The sequence below is a fragment of the Pelecanus crispus genome, chromosome 7 (assembly GCF_030463565.1).
Source record: "Pelecanus crispus isolate bPelCri1 chromosome 7, bPelCri1.pri, whole genome shotgun sequence".
NCBI lineage: Eukaryota > Metazoa > Chordata > Aves > Pelecaniformes > Pelecanidae > Pelecanus > Pelecanus crispus.
Window position 1 is genome coordinate 9,467,104 of NC_134649.1, and position 10,666 is coordinate 9,477,769.

A 10,666-nucleotide genomic window follows, 5' to 3' on the forward strand; every position below is an offset into this window, starting at 1 on the left:
ATCATAGAATCATAGAATCGTTTAGGTTGGAAAAGACCTTTAAGATCATCCAGTCCAACCATTAACCTACACTACCAAATCCACGCTAAACCAATCAAGGGTAGACTAGACTAAACCATGTCCCGAAGTGCCACATCTACCCATTTTTTGAACACTTCCAGGGATGGTGACTCCACCACCTCTCTGGGCAGCCTGTTCCAATGCTTGACTACCCTTTCTGTGAAGAAATTTCTCCTAATTTCCAGCCTAAACCTCCCCTGGTGCAGCTTGAGCCCATTTCCTCTTGTCCTAATGTAGCAACGTATGGATGGTGTGCCAGCCCCTGCCACTACTGTCCTCTCCCGCTGGAGCCTTCTTCTGCCTCTCTGTTCCAGTGAACAGAACAAGGACAGAGCCTCCAGGGAGAAGTCAGTCTTAACAATTCCTGCCATATATAGGAGCATCTAACAATTGCCCTGGCTGTCACATCCTCTGGGGCTGGGCTTGGTGGCTCAGCGTGGGCTGTCTAGCAGGCTCTTGAGCTAAGGAGCATGTGGCTTTCTTGGCAGAGGCTGGTGGCTCAGCCTTCCCTAAGGCTCAGCTTGGAGCTAGCTGGGGGGTGGACTTTATCGTCTTTCCCCCCTTTCTCCCTTGCAGCATGTGACACAAGCCCTAGTGATGCTCAAGCCTTTCGTAGTTGCTTTTTGTCTTATCATAGAATGTTTTAGGTTGGAAGAGATCATTAGAGGTCATCTAGCCCAACCCCCCTGCAGTGAGCAGAGACAGTCTTGTAGCCAAGAGAGGTCCTGGATGCCTCTCTAGTGGAGAATGGAGATGGCATCAGCTTAAAAACTGAATGCCTGTCCTGACAATGCTGAAGGGCTATTTTTGCTGGTGGATGAGAGCAGACTGTGACAGTCCTGTTAGCCCCCAGGTTCTCCTGGGATCACTGTGTTGCTGGCTGGGGGGGTTCCTCCAGAGCCAGACCTATGGCTGTGCCAGGACTTAAGACCTGAAGCAAGGCACAGGGCTTAGCTGTGGCCCTTCCTGCAGCGCGTGGAAGGACTGTCCTCTGGGACAGCAGCTTTCCTGCAGCGTATGGTGAAGCTTTTGGCTCATGTGTCTGTGCAGAAATCATTAGAGTGAGTGGAGTTTCTAATCTTTTGGTGGCTGGCAGGAAAAAAAATGCAACAGCATCTCTGGCTGGGACACTGACATCTAAGGAGTTAACCACTTGTTTGAGCCTAGGGCATAGAAAAGCCCTGCCAAAAGCACTACTTGACTGACACTAAGAGCTCACTGGTGTGTGGTTTTTTACCTACAGACCAAGTGAGACAGATGTGGAGGGTAATGGGGACTGGTGAGCTGTTGGGGTGGCTGGGCTGGGCTGGGCCAGGACCATTGCTGATGTTCCCCTGTGATGAGAATTGCTCTGTGGGAGGCAGTATTTTGGGCTCCATCTCTAGTTTATTGGCCATTGTGATTTAGCTGTCGGATCTACTTCAAAAGACCTACTTCAAAACTCTTTCCTGGCTTGGTCAGAGTAATTCTGGGGGGAAGCTGAGGCCAGCATGGATCATGCTCCCTGCTCTGTTTGCTGTGTTGTTCTCTGTCTCACTATCAAATCAAGCTACTAGCTGACAATTTGTCCCAGCAGTGGTGAGCAGCCGCAGGGACCTCCCAAGAGCTATGGCTGTCCCAGTCCAAACCCCAGAGCCAGCAGTGTGGTGCTCCCGTCTGTGCATATGCGGGGAGATTGTCTCTTTCTGTTTTTACAAGTGAGCTGCAATTGCTTTGTCTCCCAAGCAAGCTGTGCTGTTGTGTTTGCACTGGCCTGATGGCTGTAGGGTTGTTACACGTGGTTTCTTTGGGATGGCTCCAGATGCTTCCCAGCCCCATGAAGAGCACTGCACAGTAAGAAGTCAAACACAGCAGAGAGGTGCCTTTCGCTCTCCCTCTGGGCTCTCGCACAAGGCTGGCATAGCCTTGGGCTGGGACTTGCCATGTGTGGACCAGCCACTGCGTTGCTGAGGCTGGAGAAAACAGATTTAACCCCAGTTCCCTCTTCCCAGACAGGCCCCATCCTCCCCACAGCTTCGGAGCTGATGTCCTGTTTGGTTTGAGCCTGAGCCAGTACCCTGATGAATGCGGTTCTTGTCAGCACCCTCCACCTCAGCCAGCTTCGGGTGGGGGTCTGGTCCTCTGCTTGGCTGATCAAAGGCACTCGTGTGGAGCTGCAGAGCTGGGAGGGAGGGAGGGGATATGGGGCATGCTGCGGGACCAGCCTGACAGAGAAGAAGGTAACCTAGGTAGAAGTCAGTGCCTTGCCCCCTCTGAGCCCTACTGCTCGCCGAGGGGAGAAGACAGTCCGGAAACAGGTATCTGATCAGCTCCTTGGAGGAAATGCCTGGTTCATGAACCAGAACAGACTGCCTTCCCTGGGACACAGCTACTTCTGCTTCCCTCCTTCCCACCCTGGTCCTGCTGACTGCATATTAGCAAGGGCTAATTAGCATCAGGCACAGCTCGTTTGCTGGACAAGGACCCTCCTCAGCCCTCCATGGTGGCTTTTGGTGGGGTTTCTCTGGCCGAGCTCCCCCTCATGGTGCAGTGCTAGGAGAAACAGCTGTGCTGAGGTTTTTGAAGTATTTAGAAGGGTATATTCTGCTTGTCTTGCACTATCCTGTGGTTAAAATCCATCTCCTACCCTTAGTGATTGCTGCAGCCTCTGTTCCTCCTCCCTCCCTGCCTGGGTGAGCAGGAATTAGGCAGTCAGCTCTACCTGGGCCCCTGTTTGGGTTCTTGCTTGCATCTTTTGGGCTGTTTTCTCTTTCCTGGTTAGAGCAGGTGACTGACAACTGGGGTCCTTGCTCAGGCAGGGGTGGGGCATATCCTGGGATTCATGGAGGATAGAGACGGCTGGTTCCTTGGCCCCTGTGCTGAAGGGCAGTCAATGGTGGGGGGAGACAGGGGTCTCCTACCAAGCACTGACACTCCTGGCCTCCTTAGAACCAGCAGCACAGCCAGCACCTGTGCCCAAAAAGCTGCACTCCTGTTTCTTGCCACATGCTACAAGGGACCCCAGAGCTCTGCTGTTAAACACTTTATTTCTCCCTCGCTGTAGCCCTCCCTTCCCAGAGCAGATGCTGTCCTGTCCTCCCACCGCAGCTCCAGGGCATGCTGCGGGAGAGGGCTGGTGACCTCCTTTCTCTGCTGGCTCCCAAGGGAAGGATGCTCTGCCTGCGAGCGACAGAGCTGCCAGGCAGCCTGCTGCCAGGTTTGGGGAGGGGAGGGACAGGCGTGGAGCAACACACCCCGAGTGCCTCATCATGAGCAGTCATTCAACCAAAGCTACAGTAAGGAGGTGTTTGGGGTTAGAGGGCCACCTCTGATCCTATTGTACAGGGGAGGAGGAGTGGACCCCAGTTCAGAGAGCCGTGTCTTCAGCCTCAATGCGGGGCCCAAAGAGCTTCTCTGCAGTTGCTTTGCCATCGTACTTAGGCAGGTTGCCACCAAAGTCTGCTGGCAAGATGTCAGCATCAATCTCCTGGTAGAAGGACTCCAGCTCTTCCCCATGCACAAATACCTGGAGGGAGATGGGAGCAACCCTCAGCAGAGGACCAGGGCAACTTCTCCTTGCTCTGTTTCACCCAGGGATGTGCCTCTGGATCCCCTTCCCGCACTCACCCTCTCCAGCAGCTTGCTCTTCAGGAACGGTTTGACCACGTTGTAGGTGGTGGTGAAGTACCAAGGCTGGTGGATGAAGTGGACGGCCTTGAACCGTGCTGGGAAGGAGTCCTAGGATCCCAAACCCAGACATGGACAGTTACAGAGGGTGCTGGCCATGCGGAGTTGGGTGGGCAGCAATGGACACCCCGGCACTGCCACAGCTCCCCTCGCCCAATCTCCCCTTCTCTCTTTGGCCACTTTTTTGTTCTGACCCAGAGGATTGTCCATCCCTGCCCCAGGAGTACCAGGGAAGCTGAAGAACCTCAAGGATGGCTCCTTGCTCCCACTCCACAAGAAGGACTGCATCTCTGCTGTTCTCCTTCCCTGGAGAGAGCCAAGTGTTTTTTGCCTCTGGTCAAAGGGCAGAAATCCTGCAGTGCCTGTGAGTCTCTATCCAGCTTGGGCTGGGCTGGGAGGGTGGTGGGGAAAGGCGTCCAGGCCATGCTGTAGGATGCTGCAAGGAGTGGTGGTACTGCTTCTGCTTGGGCTTTTGAGAGGACAGGGACCTGGGGCCATAAAAATAGGATCCATCCTGCAGGATTAAGCCAATTAGCTGGCAAGGGAAGGAGAATGTGACGAGAAACAGCCTCTCCATGATGCTTTCTTCTGGTGTCAGTGGAAATCACAAACACTGCTAGCCCTGCCTGCTCCTTTCCCTGAGGTCTCTGCTCCCCCAGCACCCACTCTGCTACTGCTGGGTGCAAACTTTGCCACCTCACCTGCAGCATGTCCACCATCTTCTTGAGCTCAGAGGGTTTGATCCCCGATGCCTGCTGCATGGTGAAGCCCTTGAAGTTCTCAATGATGCAGAACCCGTTGATCTGGGTCTCTTCATTTTCCAGCAGCTTCTCCAAGATAACGCAATAGGCGCGAAGGATCTGATAGAGAGGAGAGGCGGCAGGTCTGGTATTAGGTCTCACCTCCCATAGACCCCAGGAGGTTCCCAGTAAGAGTCCCGTGGATCATTAGCCAGGGTCTGCTTGACTCCAGCCTGCTTGTCACAGCCAGCTCCAGGACTTCAGAGCAGGGAGGGCATTTCGGGGGATGCTCAACAACCACCATGTTCCCCTTTCAAGCTGGGTGTGTCTCAGATCTGGATCAACAATGTGTTGCAACCAAATTCAGAGCTGAGCCTGGAGAAGTTGTGAGTTACGTGCCTGGAGACCTCTTTGCCAAGAAGCCCTTTCCATGCCTCAGTTTCCTCCTCTGCCCTGTGGGTCCCTCCTTTCTAAAGCACCTTGATTTAATGGCACAGTGCCTTTCTTCACCCCGTGTTACCTGGGCTGGGGGATGCACACCCTGAATTTGGCCTGTACCTTGCAACGCATCAGGGCAAGGAAGGAGAACCCTTTGGGATGGACCATGCTATCCCACACTCCCTGGAAGAGTAAATTCAAAGGGCTACAGATTTGCTTCAATCTGGATGGCTGGAGGCTGTGTGTGGATGTGTGTGTGTGTGTGTAGGGATGCTGCGCTCAGACGTGCTGAGTGGGACAAGCCCGGGAGCGGGACCACTGTGCTCCGGGAGCGACGGCTGGGCTGGGCTGACCTCATCAAAGGTGATCTCCTCGTAATCCCAGTTCTCGATGTTGAAGAGCATCACCACCCGGCCGTACTTATCTCTGCTGGCCAGGATGCCGGGGTAGCCAGCTTCGATGGTGCTGCGCACGGCCTCGGGGGTCAGGTTGTCGAAGAGCTCCGGGTACTGCTGGCGGAAGTTCACGTAGCCTGAAGAGAGGCAGACATTGGGGAGGACAACGGCTGCTTGCCCAGCCTTGGGAAGCCAGGGCAGTGCTGGGGAAGCTGCTGGAGACAGGGCAGGCTGGCGATGGGGAGATGCTGGTCCTGAGCCCAAGAGCTGTGGACCAGCTGTGCCCAGGGTCCATGTGGGTCAGGTCTTATCCAGCAAAGGGGGTGAGAGGAGCTCAGCCCTGTCCCCAGCACACTCAGTGTTATTGTCCCCATGCCGGCGGCTTCCCACGCCTGCTGTCTCTCCAGCACCTCAACGAGAAGATAAAGTAATTTTTCCCCTCATTTCCCTTCTCCCGTTCTTCTCCATTTGGGTGACATCCCCCAGCTCCCCTCCCTTGGCACCCTGCAAGCACAAAATAAGGAATCTTGTACTGGGAAAATGCGGGCGAACAAAACAGCTCGTCTGGGAGCCAGCGCTGATAATTACAACTCATTATCCCCCAAGCTGACACAAAGAAGAGCAGAGCCGAAGCCAGGCAGGTCCCAGCTGGTGGCCACCCCCCCAGGCTGCTCTTCCTCTCCCCCTCCATCTCTACAGGTCACCCCTGATGTGGGGAGGAGGTGCTGCAAGCCCCCCAACCTGCCCCCAGCCCTCAAGGGGTCCCAGGGGTGCTGAGCCCACCAGGCAGCATGCACGAAAGCATCAGCATGGGTGCTCCTTACAGGGGTAGGTAGGGGTATGTATAGGGTGTATATATGGCATGTATAGGGCGTGGGGGTCTTGAGGGGATGTAGCCCGAACCAGCTGGATTTGCTGCACAAATGAAAGAGCCGGCCGCTGCCAAAGGCATGGGTTTTTTCCACTTTGTCCAGTAAATTAGCCAGGAATGGGACTGTCCTCGTATTGCAGGATGCCTGGCACCACCCTCATTTATTTCCTTCCCCATGCCAGCTCTTCCCCCTGCATCCCAAGTCCCCCAAGCCTGCCTTTTTCTATTTATCCTCTCTCCTCATCCTCTTCCCGTGCCAGGGTCCTGCTCTGCAGGCACAGCCCAGACCAGGGAGGAACCAGCATAGGACTGGGAGCTGCTGGTGGATGTGTACCCCCGTCCTCGCCCAGCATCACAGCCCAGGACCCCTCCCCACCTTTCAGCAGGTCATAGGCCCTGTGGACGTCGAACTTGCGGGCGCGGATGAAGCGGAGGAAGAAGGAGTCGTCCTTCCCCTTCACCTTCTCAGCCACCGCCTTGCACACCTCCTCGCTGCCCGCCCGCTCCTGCACCAGCTCCCGCAGCGCCTTCACTGCCGCCTCCCTCTGCTCCTCTGTCTCGTTCAGCTCATCCTTCGCCTGGGGGGGAGCAGGGAGGAGGCCTGGCTCAGCAAGACCCCCCATGCATCCCAAAACACACCGGGGGTCATTTAGGCACCCAAAAGCTGGAGGGATGCAGTGATGCTCCTTGCAGTATCCTGGCACGGGGAGGGCAGGGGCAGCTGGGTCACCCCTCTGAGACCCTTTGGTGTAAGCACATCCCACCCCCCAAGGTGAGACCCCGTTGAGGGTCTCCTCTGGCCCCCAAGAAGGAATGGGTGCCCCAGGCTGTGCCTGCCCCCCGCTCCTTGCAGCTGCCCTCACCTTCTGCAGGGTATGTGGGGGGATCTTCTCGCACCTCCCGAAAACGGGGCCATGGTCCTTGGTGGTGAGGCGCTCCAGCTTGGTGCGCAGGGCCTGCTCCTCCTCCGAGACGCTGCGGAAGGTGCCCGTCTGGGGGCGAGGAGAGGATGTGGGGTCTCTCCAGCCAGCCCCCCAACTCCCTGCTCCACCGCAGGTCTCCTGGGGGGCTACGGGGAAGGGCAGAGCCTGCATGCTCGCACCCGAGGGGATGCAATGGGATGGGAATGGGCTGCGTGCCACCCAGGTGGGGTGGGCATGGGGTGCACCCCATCCCAGCACTGTGGGGAGGGGATGCTCAGAGCGCAGGGGATGGGGCAGCGTGGGGGCAGTACTCACAACCGCAGACATGTCGTCCTCTGTCCTCTGTCGGCTGCAGGACACTGGGAGAGGGAAGGAGGAATCAGCAGCAGTGGGAATCTCAATAACCTCTGCAGCCCCCCTGTGCCTCATCCCTTGCCCCTCTTGCTCAGGTGGGGATACCCCAACTGTCCTCGGCTCCATAACGTACTGCCTGCATCTCTGCCTGCCTGCCAGAGGCTGGGCAGCTTTGAGAAACCCCAGAGATGTTTGCAAAAGCACCTTAAAAATGCAGGTATTGATTGTCTGACACCGTCATCCTTTTTTTCTGGCTCTGCCTTTCCGTTGGAGGTTGGAGGCATCTCATGGGAACCCCCAACCCTATGAGCTCACCCAGCACCATTTCATCTCAGACCATCCCCATATGGGCAGAGGTGAGTGCGCAGCTGTGGCCAGGTGGGCAGCCTGGCCCCATTATCAAGGTGTTCCTCAAACCCTCGAGCCCCTGCTGCTCCAGCCCAGAGCCCGTCACCAGCTCGTTGGACCATGAGCCTCTCAGCATCTTTCCGATGCCATCTGGGTGAAACACCCTGTTCCCATGCATGAGGAGGAGGAAGCCTGCCTTCATCCTCCCTCCAGCACCCGACCCTGCCCCTGCCGGGCTGTAGCACCGGCTCCGAGCCCAGGCTGTGCAAGGGATGCTTGGCTCCAGTTCAACCACTTCCCAGGGGCATCCTCTTCCCAGCCAGCTCCCAGGGAAGGCACAGGCATCTAATTTTTGCAGGCACTAAAAGCAATCCCAGGCTTGGAGGTGCCAGGTTAAGGGAAGGCTGGATTACAGTCTCTGATGCAAAGTTATTTTGGGTGGGAAAAGTCCCGGGTACTCACCAGGGAAGGAAAAGCTGAACCGTCTACAGAGAGTCAGTGCACGGGGCAGAGACGGAAGCACAGACGGCGAGGCCGGAGTGGAGCAGGAAGAAAGCTGAGCGAAAGCTTTGTAGAGTCACCAGGTTGGGATTAGACCGTCACAAGGCATCAACTCACTGCAGCTTTGTAATTAAATCAGCACAACCCAGGCAAGAAACCCCATTAAAACATTACAAAAGGCAGCTGAGGAGAGGGAAGGAGGGAGCTGGGGCTCCAACGGCCGGCCGGAGCGTGCGTGGAGGGGCGGGCTGGGATGCCGGACCCGATTAACGAAGTATAAAAGCTTCTTGTTGTGTAACTCACTCATTAGCGTGGGGCACGGGCAGAGGAGGCGATGGGCAGCCTGCCACCCCAGCCCAATCCCCTGGGACAAGCAGGCCAGGTCTCTTCCCCAGCTTCGGCCCCGAAAAGCCTGGCAAGGTCCCACTGTGAATTTGGCGGTGTGGGCAGGGTCTGGCTGTGGGGATGGGTGCACGGCAGAGGATGCTCCCGGGGCTGGTCCCTCCTAGGGCTCTCCAACTCCTCCCCAATGAGCCCTCCCAAACCAGCATCCATACAGGTCCACTTCCAGCTTTTAAAATAAAAAAAACATGGGCAGATTTTTTTTTTTTTTACAATGCTTCCAAGTGATGGTTGCCTGCTTGAAGCTTTGGGAACTGGAACCCAGTCCACCCCAGGGGTGGTGCCATGGACCCGTGACGGAGGGGAGCCCCAGCATGTGGCAGGGACCATGCTGAGCCCACGTGTGGGTGCAGCGGGATGGCAAAAGGAGTGGTTTTGGGACATCCCAGCATGCTGAAGCCACATGGGGCAAGCGAGCACTTGCATCCTTAACTCTTTTTAGGCCCAGAGTTGCCAGAGCTGGGTGAAGACGTGGTGAGGATGGGGCTGTGCACAGCTCTTTCCCCAAGCCCAGATGAGCTCAGCCGGGCTCTTACCACGATGGGGATTTCGGGGAGGTGGGCTGGGCTAAGCACCGGAGCAGGACTGAAGGGGCTTACACAAGGCATGTTTTGTAATGCCACCAGGATTTACGGATTTGGTTTCCACGGGGCTGCCCTGCAAACAGTGCCGAGACCCTGCTGTGAGGGAGGGAGGAGGAAGGCACAAGACTCCAAATGAAGGGCAGGGGAGAGCAGGGAGAAAAAACTCGGACCTGTGCCAAGACCCCAAGCGATGCTGCCGTGGCCAGGGGCACAGCGTGCTGCTCTCCGCTGGACACCTCCCAACCTCCCCGCTCGCTTCCCATGCCCTGGCACAAGGCTCAGCTCCCTCCTAGAGCTTGTGGGACGTTCGTCTGCAGCCCAGCGAGCAAGACGGTGTGTGATGGGGGGACATCGTCAGCCTGGGGGCTCCCGAACAGGCCCAATGGCCCTGCACAGGGGTGGCAGAGGGGACCCGCACTCTCCTGGCCACCTGGGCATCCTGGCCATCATGCTCATCGCAGATGAAATAGTTTTGCAGACTCAGGCACAACCCCTGGCATCACCAAGCGGGTGCTTTGTCCCGGGAAAAGGGGTCTTGGGAAGGATGGCAGCCCCAAGAGCAACCCACCCCAAGGAGGACCCACCCCGAGGTGTTGCGGCTGGATCCCTTTAGGAGTCTCTCCTCCAGGTCCAGTTGTTGCCCTCCCCACGGCCCCTGGCCCCGGGCGAACTCGCTCCCCCTCACTCTGCAGCGTCAGCTCCCACTCCCCGTGAGCACGGGGCTTGCGAAAGCTCCCACACTGTGCCGGCACCGGATCCTCCGGCTAAATCTTGCTGCTTAAAGGAGGGCTAAACCTCCTTGTGCGCCCAAGGCCACCCCTCGTGCCCCCCGGAATTAAGGGGTTTACTCGAAGGGATTCGCGTTCCACGTGGGTGGCACTCACGGAGGCCAGGTGCCGCTGCTGCGGGGTGACCCTGAATGGGCACTTTGTGCCGAGCACCCCAGTGCCCCCCCGGCTGCCTGCCCCACGTGCCTGCACCCCACGCCGCCTGCACCCCACGCTGCCTGCACCCCATGCCGCCTGCACCCCATGCCGCCCTGCGCCCCATGTGCCTGCACTCCACACCGTCCTGCACCTCGCGTGCCCACGCCCCACGCTGCCCTGCACCCTACGCTGCCACGCACCGCATGCTGCCCTCCCCCCCACCCCACTCGCCAGCACCCCACGCTGCCTGCACCCCGCGGGGCTCGAACCCGCGTCCCCGGGGGCGGCGGGAGTGGCCGGTGGCGGGGAAGGGAAGTGAGCGCTCGGGGGCGGGAGCTGTTGCCCGGGTGACGGGCGGGCACTTCCGGGCGGGAATTTCGGGGTGACGGAGCGGAGGCCCAGGGGGCGGCGGCCGCCGGCAGCGGGTCCCCAGCCGGGCCGGGCGCCTCCGCGGCCCC

At 58.0% G+C, this 10,666-nt stretch overlaps 1 protein-coding gene across 1 annotated transcript; it reads right to left on the minus strand.

The window, feature by feature from the left end:
• Positions 1–3,406: 3,406 nt before the first annotated feature.
• On the minus strand, positions 3,407–7,420 carry RLBP1 (retinaldehyde binding protein 1). Its single transcript, XM_009483224.2, has 7 exons — positions 7,409–7,420; positions 7,034–7,162; positions 6,547–6,748; positions 5,258–5,436; positions 4,428–4,586; positions 3,667–3,777; positions 3,407–3,565 (listed from the first exon to the last, which is right to left on the minus strand). Exons 1-7 carry the CDS (start codon positions 7,418–7,420, stop codon positions 3,407–3,409), a joined length of 951 nt encoding a protein of 316 aa, XP_009481499.2.
• Between the last annotated feature and the right edge of the window lie 3,246 nt (positions 7,421–10,666).

Coding starts and splice junctions, on each gene's coding strand:
- RLBP1 (XM_009483224.2), bottom strand. Junction 6,749..7,033: donor CCCCACATACCCTGCAGAAG/GTGAGGGCAGCT, acceptor GCTCCCCCCCAG/GCGAAGGATGAGCTGAACGA. Junction 3,566..3,666: donor AGAGCAAGCTGCTGGAGAGG/GTGAGTGCGGGA, acceptor ATCTCCCTCCAG/GTATTTGTGCATGGGGAAGA.